The sequence below is a fragment of the Ochotona curzoniae genome, unplaced genomic scaffold (assembly GCF_017591425.1).
Source record: "Ochotona curzoniae isolate NIBS_2020 unplaced genomic scaffold, NIBS_Ocur_1.0 scaffold_4506, whole genome shotgun sequence".
Taxonomy (NCBI): domain Eukaryota; kingdom Metazoa; phylum Chordata; class Mammalia; order Lagomorpha; family Ochotonidae; genus Ochotona; species Ochotona curzoniae.
The window spans coordinates 55406588-55426075 of record NW_024467119.1 but is presented as its reverse complement, the minus strand read 5'-3'; the positions used below and the strand labels follow the sequence as shown (position 1 = coordinate 55426075).

General features: G+C 44.1%; 2 protein-coding genes across 2 annotated transcripts; one reads left to right on the top strand and one right to left on the bottom strand.

Annotated features, from left to right (window-relative positions):
• Positions 1–511: 511 nt before the first annotated feature.
• On the bottom strand, positions 512–14021 carry BBS12 (Bardet-Biedl syndrome 12). Its single transcript, XM_040967158.1, has 2 exons — positions 13935–14021; positions 512–4664 (listed from the first exon to the last, which is right to left on the bottom strand). Exon 2 carries the CDS (start codon positions 4652–4654, stop codon positions 2537–2539), a length of 2118 nt encoding a protein of 705 aa, XP_040823092.1. The 5' UTR covers positions 4655–4664; positions 13935–14021; the 3' UTR covers positions 512–2536.
• Positions 14022–14251: 230 nt separating this feature from the next.
• LOC121147382 (centrin-4-like) lies at positions 14252–18541 on the top strand. The gene is made up of 5 exons (XM_040967234.1): positions 14252–14352; positions 15878–16024; positions 16371–16499; positions 17107–17244; positions 18020–18541. The coding sequence occupies exons 1-5, from the start codon at positions 14350–14352 to the stop codon at positions 18107–18109; spliced, it is 507 nt and encodes a 168-aa protein (XP_040823168.1). The 5' UTR covers positions 14252–14349; the 3' UTR covers positions 18110–18541.
• The last annotated feature ends 947 nt before the right edge of the window (positions 18542–19488 follow it).

Here is a 19488-nt window from a genome sequence, read left to right as displayed (position 1 = left end):
GGCAAGTTAGGCAACAGCACTAGCTGGCAAGTGCTGAGACTGGGTGTGCATCTTGTCAGGCTGGGCCACTATAGCCCCGGGCAGGTGTAAGATCTGAGGATCAGAAAATGCCTGACAGGGTACTGTGGGCATTCCCCTGCTAGCTGCACCTATCACTGGTAAGTACAAGAACCAGGGCTTGACAGCAGGCCAGGCTGTACAAGGTGGTGGCACCTCTTGGCATACATGTGGGTTGGGTCAGGCTCAGCTAAGACACAGCATCAATGTGTGTGCACGAGAGCTGGATGTGACCTGGGCTGGGCTGGGCCACAGCAGAGGCTGGCATGTGCAAAACCAGGGCTGGAAGTGGGTCTAGTGGGGGTTATTAGGAGTTTCCCTGACAATGCCACGGCATTTGCTGATCTGCCTGAGGAATGGGTCTGTGGGGGGCTGGCTGGGCTGGGCTATAGCACCCATTGGTTTGTATGAGCTATGGAGCTGATGCAGAACTGACCAAGCCGCATCCACTGGTTTGTGTGTGGACTGATGGAGGTGACAGATTTTACCTGACCTTGCACTGGCTGGCACACATCAGACTCAAGTCTGAGGTTACCCCAGGCAAGGTTTCTTGGGGTACTACCCACCTAGACTGCTGGACTGAGACCCTGACCACAGGGAGAATCACAGAATATGCTTGGAGTGCGTGGATCAGGACTGGGCCTCCGCAGTCACTGAAGCCAATGCAGAGGAAACGTGATGGTCTGCTCATCAAGGCCAGCAAGGGACAACACCTGCCTCATCAGAGAATGGAAAGCAGAACATGCTGGACAATTTTCCTAGCCAAGCTCTGCAGCATGATCTCGGGTCTGTGGCTGCACCAAGTGGCCTTGGTCACCCAGTAGACTTGGAAAGCTTTTCTCAACCCTGGAGCAACAAAAGCAGTAATATCTCAATCAAGTAACACCCTCAGAATACTCTTCCTTACATCGGGGTCTCAACGGACTCTCTCCCATCCCTGGGTGCTGATGTAGTTCAACAGCAAGGAGTGACCCTCTTCTCCTCCCAAGAACAAAGGAGAAAAAAGAAAAACAAACAAAAAGCCACTTCCTCCATACCTGAGTGTCCCTACCCTACTCAGAGGCCCACATGGACATGCATCCCTCAGTTACATAAATAATATTAAAAATAAAAAATTTTGGAGGGTGATTCTCACATTAGATTGGTTCATTCTTTACCTAGGAAAGTAAGTAATCATTTCAAAGATCTCTTACAGAATTTTAGAAATAAATCCCTTTGTTGTGCTAAGAAACAACAAAATCCTTCTGCATTTTCTGCGGCATCTATTTGCTCTTTTGTTACTTGTGATCTAGCCCAAAGTGCTGCATGCAGATCCCGCCCCCACTTTTTTTTGGAGAGTTCTCATTTGATAACCCATTATCTCCCATCTAATTAAAAAAAAAAAAAAAGGAATGGGAAGGGGAGAGACAACATTCTCAAGTGCTACCTCATTCCTAAATGCCCAGAGCGCTTGAAGCCAGGTCAGGGCACTTGATCTTGGATTCCCATTCTCCAAAACTATTTACAAATCACCTAGTCTTCATAGTTCGTTAGTGCAGCCACAAAGGACTAAGTCTGTTTTAATCTTTTCTTTTAATAAGGCCATTTGACATTAAAAGCCTTTTCACCTTTCCTCGTGTTCAAATAATTGGGATGTTTTATGGAACCATAGAAAGAGAGGACTCCTGTGGATGAGGTAGGACTGGGCCAGGGCTGATTTCCTAACTTTGTAGCTTTGGGGTTCTAGCCTGTTATTGATGAAAGACTGAAAATTTGAGCCTTTTCTGGGTAGCCTTTCTCTGCTTGAAAAATTTGCTTGGAAAGATTCTCTTTCTCCAACTTGGTTTCCCTGAGGTCAATTATCCTTATCTTCAAAATTACATTTATTTTCAGGGATTTTTTTAGATTATTCCACTGGATCTTTTGCCAATCCCAGCCTAAAATAAAATGCCATGGAGTGTCAGAAGAATTTATCCACTATGGGTTCTAAGCACCCTGGCACACTTATTGAATATGCCCAAAATACAAGAACATGGTCCATATCTTGAACTTATGCTTGCTCTAAGCAAATCTGAGAGTGTTACAACTCCTGTCGGACAAAGAACAGGACTGTTCCGGCTTATCATAAAAGTGTGACTATCTGAAGTTCCATGTTCGTTTCCTGCAATACAATTCACTGTCTGCAGGTTCCCATCGTGCTGGTGTTCCTGTGGGAATCAGGGAAATGAGAAACTGAAAGCCCGTAGAAAGCTCTGGTTAGAGTCTTTGCTTATTTTTGGCCAAGGTATCTTGTGTATTGTGTTTCAACCTACAAAACAGTAATAGGCTAACTTGTTAGCTCGTAAGAAAGGTAAAATCTCAGCCTATGCATTTTAGTGACTATTCTTTTCCTGGCAACAATGTCATTTGAGGCACTATAACTTGATTACTAATATGTAAATTTATTATTAGCATTAAAAGTCACAAGAGGGGGCATTTTATTAAGACTTAGCTAATAATACTACAAAAAGCAAAAGCCCTCCAATTCCTGTGAGTTTACTTGAGTGTATTCAAGACCAGTAATAATTTCGCTGTCTGATTGAAGCACCAAGAGGACTAAATTCAATGCTCGGCGCCATGCCTCGATCTTTGGTGTAACAACATCATAAACTCTTGTAATCTGCTCCAGTTTACTTGAAATCCCCGAATTGAAAACTCCACTATTTAATTCACTGTATTTCTTCAGGACATATGACGAAGCAGAGCCAGAATCTTTGGCATTTTGTAGATGCTGCTGCAGGAGTGAGCTGGCTTCAAATTGCGACGAGTACTGACCAGTGTTACAGATAAGAGTTGAAAGGTACTTCTGCCACCCGCTTGCAAGGCAGTTGAGCACAGCTGGTCCGTATACTGCCAGAGATGAGGCTAACCAAGAGGAAGTATTAGGAAGCCATCCCGACCAGGCACGGTTTCCTTTTCTCTGAGATTGCTCTGCAAGAATTTGAAGATGGCTAAGACATAAAAATTCAACTGCACCACCTCCAAGGAAGACTTTCTCCTCTTTTAGAGCACAATGTAAACGATAGGCACAAGTCCAGAACCTGTCTTCTTTGGCTTGTATCTGTGCAGTGACCGGGCTGGTGAGCACTGCTGTGACCAAATTCATTCCTTCTTTATTTAACATGACTGCTCTTTTGTTGCTCCTATCCAGAACGCCCAAGGGACTGCTCCAGGTGCTCACGTGGACCCCACTGCCCACACAGCCTTCATTCACTTGTGTAATATAAGCCACCTGGACAGCTCCTGCAGCCTCTGCAAAAGCCTGCATCACCTGGCTGTCCACAGACCCAATTACCAACCGCTTACTGTGGATGCACCTTTCAACTAACTGTGCAGATACCTTTCCTTGGACCAGTAGGAGGTTCACATCAAACTGGGTTAATACCTGCAATACACGATCCATCCACAGTTCTTCTGAGCTATCTTCTTGAAGTTTCATGCCATCTAGGACTGTTTTAACATTTGCAGACTTATTAAATCCTACATGGCGATAATTCTCAGTGAGGTCACCTTCAATGAGAACTACCCGGACTGGCTGATTCTGCAATGCCTCGATCAGAGCGGCAGTCGATACTGACACATGAGTGATGTATCCTGGACAAACACAAGAAAATGCTTCGGGTAAACCTGGCAGACAACAAGTGAAGATTCTTGAAATGTCAAACACGAATGGCGCAGCAGGGCTGTTCTGTCCCACACATGCAGTCTGACACTGCAGCTGCACCGCTTCTTCCACTAGCTTCATGCTGCTGTGGTCTCCGTGACTCAAGCCCACTGCCAACTCCATCAAATCAGTGCATGGAGTAGACACGCCATGTTGTAGGATTCCACCTGGCTTGTGTATCCACCAATTATCTGTCTTATTAAAATGCCTACTGTGTCTTAACACTGACTTTTGGCAGCAGGGGTGAGGGCGCAGCCTGTGTTTCAGAGCTGGTGATGTGCTTCCATCAACTCCAACCTCCGCCTGGGTCCTGAAGAGTTCAGGGGACTTCACAGGCGACTTCTCAGAAAGACTGGAAATGGCTGATGGCTGCGAGGTACCACCTTTGAGGTCTTGCTTTTCCTGTATCAAACCAGTGTCTGGGGGAACTTGCACAAAAGGTGACAAACTGATGCTGAATGTCTCAAGTCCTGAAAATGTCCTTGTGCTGTCCATCTGGTTAAACACGTTGTGGATAGGCACCTGAAGGGAAACTACCTCATCACTGCAAGAATTCAAGCCTTCTGACATCACTGACACTATTACGGGAATCGGGACACCCATATGCAGACATTCTTCAACAGCTCTACTCCACGCACCGACGAGAAACAAGAGAGTGGTGGTCCCAGTTTTGTATGCGCTGTTCTGTGCTTGAACCGCTTCACTGAGAAGCTGTCCCGCTGCACTGCTTAAATCCAAACTTTCAAGAAGCCTTACTGCAGAGCTGACTAACAGACTTTCACAACCCTGTCCATCAACAACAAATTTGGTGGCTTTCACTGGGCCTAGGAAAGTTCTTCCTGTTTCTGCAAATGATGAGAGTTGTTGCAGTCCCACATGCCTCGTTTTGTGTACAACCCTGTAAGCCATCACCATGAATCATCATCTGCAAATAAGATAAAAATGTGGAACTTTATTCAGTATAATTCATGCAGAAAGAAACAGAGCATATGGTCCCTGCCTCTGAGGCAGACAAGTTCCACTAATTCTGGTCAGCGCAATGATACAGAATAGCATGAGCAAAATGGGGTCACAGAGGAGGAATATTTCTTTTTTTAAAAGATTTATTTTTTATTTTTATTGAAAAGTCAGATATGCAGAGAGGAGGAAAGACAGAGAGGTAGATCTTCCATTCGTTGATTTACTCTCCAAGCAGCCACAACAACTGGAGCTGAGCCAATCCGAAGCCAGGACCCTGGAGCCTCTTCTGCATCTCCCACGTGGACACCCAGCGTCCCAAGGCTTTGGGCTGTCCTCGACTGCCTATATGGGATCCTGGTGCATGCAAGGCAAGGACTTTAGTCACTAGGCTACCTCCGAGGACCCAGAACGTTTTCTTCAACAAGGGAAAGGGAGCACAGGCCCCAGGCAATGTGGAGAAGCTGGGAATCTCTGGAATGAGTGCTAGAGAATTCCTGGAAGAGCAGAAAGCTGAAGGAGATGGTCGCTAATAAACACACATGTGAAAACAACACTGTGGATTGGGGTCATGCAAGTTGGTTTTACAGGAATACAAGGAATGTAATGGAGAATGGTGAGGATGAGGCTGGAGGAGACAAAGGCAATTTGAGCAACACCAAGAAGCTTCAGCTTGATCTTGGAATGGAAACCCCTGAGGTGCCCGAGACTGTAAGCAATGGGCTACACTTCTGACTCTAGAAATCTGGGTTTGGGCCCGGCGGCATGGCCTAGCGGCTAAAGTCCTCACCTTGAACGCCCTGGGATCCCATATGGACGCTGGTTCTAATCCTGGTAGCTCCACTTCCCATCCAGCTTCCTATTTGTGGCCTGATAAACCAGTCAAGGATGGCCCAAAGCCTTGGGACCCTGCACCCGCGTGGGAGACCCAGAAGAGGCTCCTGGCTTCGGATCAGCACAGCATCGGCCATTGCGCTCACTTGGGGAGTGAATCATTGGATGGAAGAACTTCCTCTCTGTCTCTCCTCTCTGTATATCTGACTTCCCAATAAAAATAAATAAACCTTTAGAGAAAAAAGAAATCTGGATTTGACCTTGGCTGTACTGTTTACTAACTGTGTAGCTTTCAGAGATACTTAACTACTTTGCTCCTGTTTCTACTGGGGCTAATAAAAGAACCTACTTCATGGGATCATGATTTGTTTTTAAAGACTCACTTTACCTGAAAATCAGAGAGAGGGAGAGAGGGAGGGAAAGAGGTTGAAAAGGAGATCTCCTTACACTGGTTTACTCCCTAAACGACTGCAATGGTCAGAGCTGGGCTGGACTGAAGCTAGGATCCGGGAGCTTCTTCTGGGTCTCCCATGTGGTGCAGGGGCTCAAAGATCAGAACTACCCCCTGCTGCTTTCTCAGGCCATTAACAAGGAGGTGGATCAGAAATGGAGCAGCCAGGACTAGAACCAGCACCCATTTGGAATTCCTATGCTGCCAGTAGAGGATTAGCTTGCTATGCTACCATGCTGGCTCCAAGAAGTTATTTTGAGGAATAAATATAATGCTTAGAACAGTGCCTACTACGTGTTTTTTGAGTGTTTTATTTAAAAACAATAATATTCAGACATATTACTACTCCAAAAACAGTGTAAGGCAATGACTGGATGACTACCACATTGGAGAAGAGGCCAGTTAAAGAACTTTTATAGGGGCTGGCACTGTGGTACAACAGATTAAGCTGCCACTTACAATGCTGGCATCACATATGGGTACAGGTTCAAGTCCCATCTTCTCCATTTTCAATCCAGATTCCTGCTAATACACGTGGGAAAGCAGTAGAAAGTTTCCCAAATCTTTGGGCTCCTGTACCCAGCTGGACACCCGGATAAGGCTCCAGGCTCCTGGCTCCCAGCTCCGGTCGGGCCCAGCCCAGGCCACTGGGTCTATACGGGCACTGAACCAAAACCAGGAAGATATCCGTCTCTCCTCTCGGTAACTCTCTTTCAAATAAACAAACAAACAAATAAATCTTTTGAATGAAATCTATAGTTATTTAGATGGGAAACAAGGAAGATGGATGAGTTAGGTTTTAGATTAGATTTTAAAAGAAAAATCAATACTTTTCAAAGGGTAGGTAAAGAGCACTGAACTCAACACTGAGCAATTTTCAGAATTCATATTCAAAATTAATAGAAAAAAATTTTTTTAGCTTTCTTTTTTTTTTAAGATTGATTTACTTATTCATTTATTTTAATAAAGAGTTTTTGCACACAGGTGCAGGGTCCCAAGGCTTTGGGCCGTCCTCGACTGCTTTCCCAGGCCACAGGCAGGGAGCTGGATGGGAAGCGGGGCTGCTGGGGTTAGAACCGGCGCCCATATGGGATCCCAGGGCGTTCAAGGCGAGGACTTTAGCCACTAGGCCATGCCGCTGGGCCCCCAAATTAATAGAAAATTACAAGATAAATACTTCAATCCAATGAAAAACATTTTTTATTTTTTTAAAAGATTTATTTTTATTATTTTTTCATTGGAAAGGCGGATATACAGAGAGGAGAGACAGAGAGGAAGATCTTCCATCCGATGATTCACTCCCCAAGTGAGCGCAACGGGCTGATACTATGCCGATCCGAAGCCAGGAGCCTCATGCGGGTGCAGGTTCCCAAAGCTTTGGGCCGTCCTCGACTGCTTTCCCAGGCCACAGGCAGGGAGCTAGAAGGGAAGCGGGGCTGCTGGGACTAGAACCAGTGCCCTTATGGGATCCCGGGCGTGCAAGGCGAGGATCTTAACCACTTGCGCCACCGCGCCGGGCCCGAAAAACATTTTTTAAACAAGGCATTTCCTAAGTGAAAAGTCACTGTAATAAAATTATATGCCTCATGAAGTCTGAGCTCGTTGTTACTTAAATATTATACACAACATCAGCTTCCTGAGGTTGGCATTGTGGTACAGTGGGTTAAGCTGCCACTTGCAATGCAGTAAGTCCCAGCTCCTACACCTCCAGTCCAGCTTCCTGTTAATGCACTGGGGAAGACAGTGATGACTTAAGCACCTGGGCTCCTGGCACGCGTGCAGGAGAGCAGGCCCCTCGCTCCCCATGTGGCCTTGCCCAGAGACGGCTGTTGCAGCCATCTGGAGAGCCAAGCAGCAGATTGTTGATGTCTACAGCCAATAAGCAGTTACTGCTGTTTCATTCTCTTCCAGGCCCGGGCAGCCACCAATCTGCTTTCTGAGTAACTGTGGTTTTCCTTATTCTGGCTTTTTTACATAACATGTAACCTGTGTTTTATGCTTTGCATAATATTTCTAAGCTTCATCCCTAATGTGCACGCTATGCTACGTACAGGACTTGATTTCCTTTCCGCTCTATGTATTACATCTGCTTTATCCTTGGCTCCCATTGATGGAAACTTAGGTTGTTTTCACCTCGTGGCTACTGTGATTGGTATTTCTACGACCATCTGGGTATAAGTTTGCATATTTGTCTTCAGTTACTTTGAGTGATGGCTTAGGAACGAAAATGTCCATTCATATAGTAATTTTCACTTTTTATTTTTTATTTATTTACTTAAATTTCTTTTTATTGGAAATGCATAAATAAAGAGAGGAGATACAGAGGGAAAGATCTTCCATCTGCTGATTCATTCCCCAACTGGCCACGAGAGCCAGAGCTGAGCCGATCAGAAGCCAGGAGCCTCTTCTGGGTCTCCCACGCGGGCGCAGGGTCCCAAGGCTTTGGGCCGTCCTCGACTGCTTTCCCAGCCACAATCAGGGATCTGGATGAGAAGCAGAACAGTGGGTATATGAACTGGTACCAATATGGGATCCTGGCACATGCAAGGCGAGGATTTTAGCCACTAGGCTATCATGCTGGGCCCTTAATTTTTACTTTTAAAAGTTTTGCACATGGTATAAGGTAGGGATCCATATCATGAACCTGCAGAGGCACATGTCTTGTTCAGGTGTGAGAGTCCTGTTATGGTCTCCTTTCTTACTATTGTTACAGGTGGGTGTTGGGGTGCAGCACCTTAAGCTGCCAGCTTTATTGCTGGCATTGTAAATGAACACTGGTTCAACTCTCCACTGTTTCACTTCCAACTCCATCCTATGTTAATACTCCTGAGAAGCAGCAGCAGATGGCCCAAGCGCTTGGGCTCCTGCCAACCACACGGGAGACCCAGGAGCACTCAGGCTCCTGGTCTGGCCACTCCATCACTGCAGCCACGGGGGAGAACTAGCAATGGGGAGATTCTGTCTGTCTCTTTTCTCTCTATGCCTTTAGCTTTGCCTTTCAAATAAGCATATAAGTGAATAAACAAATAAATACTGTTTTGAAATCACAAGATATTTTTATATGAGTGGAAAAATAATAGAGAACTCAAAAAAAAGGAGAACTTAGAGAAAAAGGTTATTTCATATCTAATCCCCCCCTTTTTTTAAGAAAAAGATTTATATTTGTTTCTCTTGGAAAGGCAGATTTACAGAGAGAAGGGGCAAAGAGAGAAGGATCTTCTGTCTACTGGTTCACTTCCCAAGTGTCCACAACGGTTAGAGCTGAGCTGATATGAAGCCAGGAGCCAGGAGCTTCCTCTGGGTCTTCCACCCAGAGGCTTTGGGCTATCCACCATTCTTTCCCAGGCCACAAGCAGGGAGTTGGAAGGGAATTGGAGCAGATGGACATGAACAGGCACCCAAATGGGATCCTGGTGCATGCAAAGTGAGGATTTAGCCACTAGTTAAAATTAGCTATAAATTTTAGCTTTATAGCTAATTTATACAAGATGATTTCCCCATCAGAAAAGACATGAGAATTTTTAAATAAAACAAACCTACACGCAGAAAGTCATGTAATACTATTATCAAAGATATTTGGGCCTGGGCATTTGACCCAATGGTTAAGATACCACCCTATTGTCCTGGAGCACCTAAGTTCTAGTCCTGGCTCTGTTCCCCATGTCCAGTTTCCTGATTATGTAAACCCTGGGAAGCAGCAGGAGACAGCTCCAATGTCCAGGGCTGTGCCGCCCTACTGCGAAACCTGGCCTGAGATTCTGGCTCATGGTTTTGGTCGGGGCTAGCCCAGATAAGGCAGGCATCTACAGAGTGAACCAGAAGACGGAACACGTCTGTCTCTATGTACCTCTTCTATCTCTCTGCCTTTCAATTTCAAAATATTTCAATAACATATTTTAAGTAACTAAAAAGTGCTAATTTTTATTTATTTTCATTTTACTTGAAAGGCAGACAGACCGAGACCGTCTAACTATTGACTCAATTCCTCAAATGCCCACAACAGCCCGGACAGGCCCAAGTGAGGCTCCTGTAGTGTCTGGGTCTCCCACCTGGGCGACAGGGATCTAAGTGCTGGCCATGACCTCCAACTGCACAGCGTGCACACCAACACGAAGCCAACCTGGAAACGGGACGGGACACAGCACCGCAGCGCGCAGGCAGAAGCCCAGGCAATGTCTTCACTGTCGCACCACATGTTCACTCCCCAAAACCCATTCAAAAGCCATCTGTTTCAGCACTACCCCAAACCTCAAAAGCAATTTTTAAAGCAAATAAGCCTCAACATTCAGAACTTTGAAAAGCGAATTGGTATTTTGAAGAGGTTATAACTGGCTATTGCTAGTATAAAATAAAAACTGAAAACAAGAATCCCTCATCTTTTTAAGGGATTGGATATAAAAACAGCAGACTGGTGAGCATCCAAGACGGTCAGCAGGATCCTTGTCCTGCTTCAGCACCGGTGTCTCCCACAGGCAGCCCCGTTCTCACTGCTTGCCAACCTGAGGTTTCTCTAACTCACTAAGGCGTGTCGGGGAAGAGCAGGCTCAGACTACTTCACTGAGATTTAACACCAGAGGTGTTCTTTTCCTAAGATCATGCCTCGCCTTGAGCAAGGTGCTTGGCTTAAATATCAAGACATGCAATATTTTACAGGAGCTGCATTTAAAAATAATCAGTATTTTCAAACAGTTATGATATCAGTCTTTTTATCATCAGTACCAACAATTTCCTCATCTTGTCTATTCCTTACACGGCAGTCTAGGCAGGTAAGTTCATTGAAAACCCCCCGACTCAGAAAACAGCTTATGACTTGCCTGAAGTCCCTTTTAATAATCAATGAAGATCCTTCTGAAATCTTGCAGAGCTTCCCCATGCTGCAAACCCAAAGTCCTTACAATGCTCCAATAACCTGTACCCTCTGACCTGGCCTCTTGCTATCCTCCTTGACCTTGCTGGCTCCCTACCCCAAGCGTGCTTCTGTTCCAGTAGTTCCTTCTTTCCACAGTGTTCTTCACTCAGTAACCCATTGCCTCACCATCTTTGAACATTTTCTCATATTTCCCTCTTTCAAAGAGGCTTCCCCTAACAACATATTTGATACTACACGCTCCTCTTTCCCCTGACACGCCGATTCCATTTACTGTGTATACTTTGTTGTTTTTTTCCTTTGTACAACTTATCACTTTATAAAATAGTATGTAATTTACTTATTTCCTTACTACCTATGGACCATATCACTCTTTTGGAAGATGACTTCCACATGGAAAATTTTAACATGAACGTGTCCCAGTAAATAGATTGCTTGGCACATTGCAATTATGCAACACATATTTGATAAATGAGGAATGAGTAATGTTCTCTGTAAATTACTTCAAATTTAACTGCAAAATTTAAGTACAATAAAAAAGGGGAGATGCCATCATTTGTTTTCCTGCAGCTGGAACATGAAGTCCAACTACCTTTGGTGTTCACATGATTCCTATTTGGCACTGCTTTATTTAAGGGCCATTATATTCAAAGAGAGTTCCTTACTCACAAAATTCTCAAAATTCTGTCTGAAAGAGGTCAAATCTAATCACAGTACCCCACTGCTGAAAGTGCATATCTTGCGACCTAAACTCTTTACTCCTCAGCTTGTCCTACGATTGGCCTTAATATATAAGACAAATTGTCCACCTTTCCTCATAAACTTACTTCATACTCTTGCCATACTAGAATATTCGTTTCACCTTGCAATGCTCCGCTGGTGTGAACACAATCCTCTCTCCTAGTCTCCAGGAATGCCATCTCCTTTTTATAACTCAGCAGATCCACCTTTCCCACACAGTCCTCTCCTATGACGTAGGCAGCAATCCCTACTTTCTGTGCCCCTAAAGACATTTTTATAAGCATTCACCAAAGCACGTATTGAACACTTTGTTAAAAAAAAAAAAAAAAAAAAACACCATGTCTATCTCTCCTGGCTCATCTGTGGATTCCTTGGTTTTATACATCTTTTACTTATAATCTTAAAAAAGAAAAAAAAGCCACACAACTCATTACTTAGAAATGCAGAGAGAGATCTCCCATCACTGTTTCAACTCCTTCAATGTCCACCATCATCTGGGCTGGGCCAGGCAGAAGCCACGAGCTGGAAACTAAGTCCAGGTTCCCCATTTGGGTGGCAGGGAGCCCAGGACGGACATGAGCAGCAGCTGGAATCAGAAGCTGTGGTCTGACCGGGTAACAGGTGCTCAGGAGGCGGGCATCCTAAGAGCTAGGCCAAGCACCTGCTCCCACCAATTTACCCCCTCTAACTGATTCCTTTCAAACTCTCCCACTAGCTGGCATAGCACATGACATGTTGAAAGCATAACACAGATTAAGAACACCTGGATTTAATACTACCCTACATCATTATCAGTGTCCTATAGTGTAATTAGCTTGGTAACAACTACTTTTCCTTCAACCATCTGAAACTTCATTTATTCTTCCATGGTGATGTGACATGAACACAAGGACAGATTCAATGCGGTTCACAGATGGAACTCTTGTAACGGTGTCGTCGTCTTCCCTCCTTTCCTGTAACAGCTATTTTTCAACACTGAACCACATCCTATCTTGAACGTGAAAACTGAAATTCAAGCCTGTGAATACAAAAAGCCGCTTTAACTAGACGTAACGCAGTAAACAGAGGAGCCTAGATGAGAGTGGTACAGAACCAGGCTGACATTCAGCCTTTTCATTGCCAGAAAAGTCTACAATTTAGAATCAGGCTATCTATAAACTTAGTTACCATTCATTTCTGGGGTCCCAGAGATTCCTTTAAATACAGTATTAACCATGAAGTACACAACATTGAAACTGCTTAAGCACAACTTGCCAAGTGAGGAACAGAGGCCTCAGGAATCGACACACTTTTGTGATGTAATATTTTACTTGATTCATACATCTTGGATTTGCAATATTTAAATTTCTACTGGGGCAAGTTTGTATGGAAAAAAATCCCACTTATTAAAAAAAAAAAAACTCTTCTTGTTTTCAGAAATCTAGTGAGTTGTTTTTTTTTTTTTTTTTTTAACCAATGACCACAATGTTTGGAGGACTGTGATGTAATACGAACAAGACAGAGTAAGTTTTGGAAAACGTGTCACGTTTCCATTTGGTAAAGCATGAAAAAGTGCTTTGGGAGGCTCTTTCAGGAATACACAGCATGACTTTCAGAAAATGTCTGCTCTAGAGCAGGCACCGTAGGCGGCATCAAAGGGGCCCTGCGGCCTAAACAACTCATTGTCAGAAGCTGGAGGAGACATCGTCTCTTTCTAGCGGGATGGACCACTCTACTCCTCCCCCACCCTTTATTAGCTGCTTTCTGGCCAAGTTCAGAAGTCCCAAGTCTGACCCTCCGGACACGAGTCTGATTCGGTTTACAGCAGTTACAGGAGTGTTGACTCTGGCGGCTGATTACGGAGCTAACTGGATCATCAGGCACGAATACCTGATTGGAGAGTGCGGATCTGCGCCCGAAGTGGTTGCAAAGGTGACCAAATTCTGGGATTCCGCGAGGTTGGTGTCACTCGTCTAAACAGTGTTATGGGTGCAACTGAAGACCCACCTGACCACATTACAGCGTTAGGTAAAACGTCGTCCTGCCGGGAGAAGCTTTCCGCGCGTGCAGCGATGCATCTTCCCACCAACCGCTCTCCTCAATCACAACACTGCTCCATACCTCTGCAACCCACACACCCGGGGTCCTCCCGCGCCAGACTGCCCGGACCAGGGAAGAGCGCGGAGGCCCAGGGCTGCAGCCCCAGCCACCGCGCAGGCTAAGGCCCAGCGCCAGGCAGCGCCCTCGCTCTGCCGCCCGCCCAGCAGGCCCGTTCGCACCCAGTCCGGGCCCCAGGAGTCCAGACAAGCAAACGCGGGCTCCGCACGTCTTCACCGATGACTTAGACAAAGCACCTCGCTACTAACCTTGCTCCTTCTCCACTCTAACGAGGGTGGAAAGCCGACCCTCCAGGCGCGGCTCTGAATGCGGTTGGGACTCCAAAACGCCGGGAGGAAGACGCGCGCTTCCTCCGCCGCAGTTTGCGCATGTGCGAACGGGGCGTTCTGACGCCGCCAAGGCCGTCGCTAGGAAACCTCGCTGAGGAACGCTGCGCTCTAAGGACTGGAGTAGCGATTGGTAGAATGCAGAGAAAGGGGGACGGGCCCCAAGACCACCTCTTCTTCCCATTGGGTACAATGGATGTCAATCAGCCGTACCGCGATGGGCGGGGCTGCAGGAGGGACTGGGAGAGCGGCCTTAGCAACGGTTCCCTGGTCCGAAAGGCTGCGGCTGCGCAGTGCACAGGCGGGTGAAGGTCTGGCCAAGGGAGCAGCTGGGCACATGGTGAGTGCGAAGCTCTAACCTTCTGCTGGGGTTGGAGCTGGGTCTGAGACGAAGTTCCTCCACAGCGAGAAAGGGATTTTTCTCTATGAAATCCTTATTTGATGGTGTTCCACAATGCCCAGGTGTTAATTGGCAACTTCTCCTCATGCCAACCGATATTCCTTTCCTGTGACCCTGGGCACAGAGGGGCGACTCTCCAGTTTATACTTCGCCCCTCTCAACCACGGCAGTGCCAACAGCCCAGAGTAGATTCAGAAACCTCTTTAGTCAGAGAGGAACTGAACAGAGAGAATAAGATGCTTCAAAGCTGATGAAGGCTCAGGGAGGAGCGGATTACTCGCAGCCTCCAGGAACCTTCAGCTGTGGGATACTGACAACATGGCCAGGGCGCCCCTGCTTTCCCCTGCTGGGGTGTTCCGGAGTGGGGCTGGGGGCTGCACCCAGGGGTTGTGACTCCACAGCGGCCGTGACTAACTCTTCAAGCAGGCAGAGTTGGCAGCTTAGAGCCATGGGGCAACGGAAGAGCCCAGCTGCTGCCTCCCCCAAGCTGGAGACAAGATTCCGGAATAAGGCGGCATTAGCAGCCAGAGAGTAACTGTGAACTTGCTGGCCCGAAAAGAAACAAATAATGGGAATCTGACTTCCACCTTCCAAACAGCAGGGGGATACCTTTAAAAATTAATTAATGCATTTGAAAGGCAGAGTTATAAGAGGTAAGGAAGAGAAAGATCCTCTTTCTGCTGGTTCATTCCCCAAATGACTGCAGAGGGCAGGAGCCTAGAACTCCTTTCACGTCCCCCATATGGTGGCAGGAAACGAAGTACTCAGGCCATCTTCCACTGCCTTCGTAGGCGTATCAGCAGGGACCTGGCGGGGAGTAGAACAACCAGGACTCAAATCCGTGCTGTACAAGATGGCAGCACGGTGGGCAGAGGTTTAATTCACTGTATTGCAATGCCAGCAGCCCAACTTTCTTATCCTAGCCCCTGGAGTGGTTTTTCCCTTGGGAAAATGTCGTTTACTCCTTTTGGCCTGTGTAATTTAGGACAACATATTAGAAGACAGTGGGAAAGTATATATATATCATGTCCTAATGAAGCATATGGCCAAAATCAGCATCTTTTATTATGATACAGTTTTGTTATAAAAGTAAATATTCCTTACATGGCTGTTTTTCAGATACACCATGTAAGACTTTTGTAATACTCTTCACTGCTCTGGCATTTCTTTTTTTGGACTCTTCTCCCTCTCAAACAAGTATCAGTTTTAAGCAAAAGTCTAAGTGATAAAAACAAAACAAAACAAACAAAAAAACCCAGGCTTCCCACCAAGAAAATAATAAAACTCAAAAGCACAGAATCCATAACATAAGGCTGGGCAGACTGTCCAGTTTATTAAACAGTAGGAATAACATGCTTGAATATATTTATCATCAGTTTTTTTTTATCAGTTCATTATGACTTACTCTGATTCTGCCAACTTTGTCCTAGTTGTGTAGTTCAACTGTATTGTATGTATATTACAGGCATCCAGCTGTGGCACAAGTTCAGACTCATGGAATAAAAGAGCAGAAAAAATTGAACTGAATGAAATTCAAAAGCAAGAGATTAAAGAGATCTTCGATCTATTCGATGTCAACGGGTCTGGCAGCATGGATCTGAAACAACTGAAGGTCTAAAATGATTTCCAATTCTAAACTTTGTAAGAAAGTCATTTGTGACAATCATTAAAACTTTAATACTAGTTTTCTGAAAGCTTGATATAAAGGCTCATTAGTCATACATTTGCCTTGAATTAACAAAATAGCATGCTGCTATGAATTGCAGTTGTGTTTTACAATGAGTAGGGCACAGTTCAGGGTGGCACGGTGACACACCATGCGGCACCCTCAGACAGGATCCTAGGCTTGCTGACCAGATGTCCCGGGTATGTGCTCAGCCTGTGGTCACCAATAGCTATGCTGTTAATTACTAAGTAGATATAAAGCTTTATTAAAATTTATTTCCCTCCTTTTTCAGGTTGCAATGCAGGCCTTAGGATTTGAACCAACAAAAGAAGAAATTAAAGAACTGATAGCTGAGGTCGACAAGGGAGGACTTGGCACCATTAGTTTTGAAGACTTTTTTGCTTTTATCAGTGTAAAAATGGTATTGTCAATTTTCAAAGAAATACAGCAATAGATTTCTATATTTTGGGCTAGAACAATCAGATTTCATTGAAGAAGAATTGAAACTGTCTTTATGGATGAGTGACATTTAAATAGACAGGAATCCAAGGTTAATGATGCTTATTGAAGTCTGGTGTGGAGGAAGGTTTTTTGTCGGGAAGAGTGGAGGTTATGTGGCAGGATCCAGAGAATCAAGCCCGAATCTTGAAGCCTTGTGATCCACTAACGCGTATCGAGTACCCGTTTTTGCCGGGTACCACTCTAAGGTACATGAGTAGGACAACCTTTCTGTTCTCTTGGAGCTTATATTTTTAGTGACAGAGATAAATTTACAAGAGATTCATTCTCTTAAGCACCCTGTGCTTCTGCTTCAATAAACCCTGAATTTATGTGGCTTGAAGAATGAGTATGACTGTACTGCAATAACTGCTAACAGTCTTAATAATAATAATAATAATAATAATAATAATAACAGCCAGAACTCAGCTTCCTGGTACATTGTTACTCTTGACCTCAATGACATTGCACATCCAGCTTGATAGAATAAATAAATGAAAACCCAATGACAATTGTTCCTTGATTTAAAGAGTGAAAAGGATGAAAAGGAAGAAATATTAAAAGCTTTCAAGTTATTTGATGACGATGATACTGGGTGCATAACACTCAACAATATCAAGAGAGTTGCCAAGGAACTAGGGGAAAACTTAACAGATGATGAACTTCAAGTAAGTCTGGTTTATTCCTGTAATTTGCATACTATCTGTTTAAAAAAATTATTTATTTTTATTGCAAAGTCAGATATATATATATATATATATAGAGAGAGAGAGAGAGAGAGAGAGAGCGAGAGAGAGAGAGAGGAGAGACAAAGAGAAATATCTTCTGTCTGATGATTCACTCCCCAAATGCCTACAACTGCCAGAGCTGCGCTGAACCAAAGCCAGGAACCTGGAACTTTATCTGGGTCTCCCACAAAGTTGCAGGAATCCAAGACTGAGCCATTCTCAATTGCTTTCCCAGGCCACAAGCAGGGAGCTGGATGGGAAACAGGCCCACTGGGATTATAATAGGTGCCCATAAGGAATCCTGACGCATCCAAGGCCAGGCCCTGCATACTATACTTCTAATGTTAATGGTATTAATAATATATAAAATAAATCTTGGTTTTGACTTTTATTTGAGTACTAATTCATATCTTTATTCATTAAAAGTCAAACATCTTTTGAGAGAGAGGCTGAGAAGCATGATCTCCCAAATCGTTAGTTTTGGCTCCCTGCGTGAATGCCTACATTCTAGGTCTTCCATATGAGTGCAAGAGCCCAGCTGCCTGAGCCATCACCACTGCCTCCCAGGGTCTCCATCGGTGGGAAGCTAGAGTCAGGAGCCAAATCGTGAACTGAAACCAGTCACTCTGACATAGGATCTAGGTATTTTAATCACTAAATACATGCTCCTCATTAATCTCTAACAGACTTCATGTATTTATATTTTGTTTTGCAGGAAATGCTTGATGAAGCAGACAAAGATAGAGATGGAGGAATAAATGAAGAAGAATTTTTGAAAATGATGAAAAAGACCTCTCTTTATTAATATTGCTCTTTCTGGAGAGTTGTCAACAAATTTGTATTTATTGTATAGTTTAATGATTCAATATCTCATGTATTCATTCTCAAGTTTTAGTTTATACATGTAACTTCATCTCTTGATGTCCATCCAGTCCATGTGAGAAGTTGTATATATAAACTAATATGTTATTACATCTGTAACATTGAGAAACAAACAAAAAAAAATAAGAGCTTCTTTGAACCATGAATCTAAGAACAGTATTAATTGTTATTTTAAAGCTGCAGAATCTAAAAGGCTTAAGAACTTTTAACAGGCTTAATGAAATTACCCTCAAATCCAAATGAAGTTAACAAGTAAACTGTCACTTTGTTTTTTGGTACAATTAAAAATAATGAGCATTGTTTTACAGTCATTTTTCAAATATGTAAAGTGTTAAATAAAATCAATGCAAAATTAATATTATTTTCTAAGATGCTTATTTTATTGCTATAGTTTGCATGTGTCCTCTCCAAAATTCAGGTTTTGCTAATGTGATGGCACTAAGAAGTGGAACCTTCTTAGTAATTAGTATATAGGATATGGTAGCTGCTACCTCCTAAATGAGATTAAAACCTTGTTAATTATTTTTAATATTTATATTTATTCGGAAGCCAGAGAGATATAAATGCAGAGAGATTTCCATCCAGGGGCTTACTGCTCTGCCACAAGTGGCCCTGAAGTCAGCCCAGGTCTCCCACATAGCAGGCAGCCACCCACATGCTCGGACCATCACCTCCTACCTCCTGAAGTGCACACTGGCAGGAAGCTAGAATTGGAAGTTGAGCGAAGACGTTTTTTGAAACTTAGATATGGAATTTGAATATCCCTGGTAGTGACCAAACCGATACATAAATGCTCCTCTAGGTGTCCTTTTATTTTTTGGTTTCACATAGTGAGTCTTACCCTTCCAACATCTGCTTGCATGGGAGAAAGCACTAATAAGGCCCTCACCTGATCAAATGCTGGTACCTTAACCCATGACTCTTCAACTTCAACAATTGTGAGAAATACATTTTTGTTGCTTAATAATGACCCAGCCAATGGTACTTTGAAATAGCAGCAAGAATATACTAAGGTGTAGATATCAGGAAATCATAATCATTGAGACATTTTGGAAGCTTCCTGCCATATTAGCTCTTATTGTCAGCCAACTTAGGGACAATATGATCCACAAATAATTCAGCACTCAGTAAATAACCCAAAATATCAAAATGCTGACTACATGTGATCAAAATGATTTTCTTTTAAGTGCTCATAGGTATTTAAGCAGCATTCTTATTTTAATCACCTCTATGACAGCTTCTTAAATTGCCCACAAACTGTTGGATTTGATCTTGCTCTGAAAAGAGAAGGAGAAATATTGA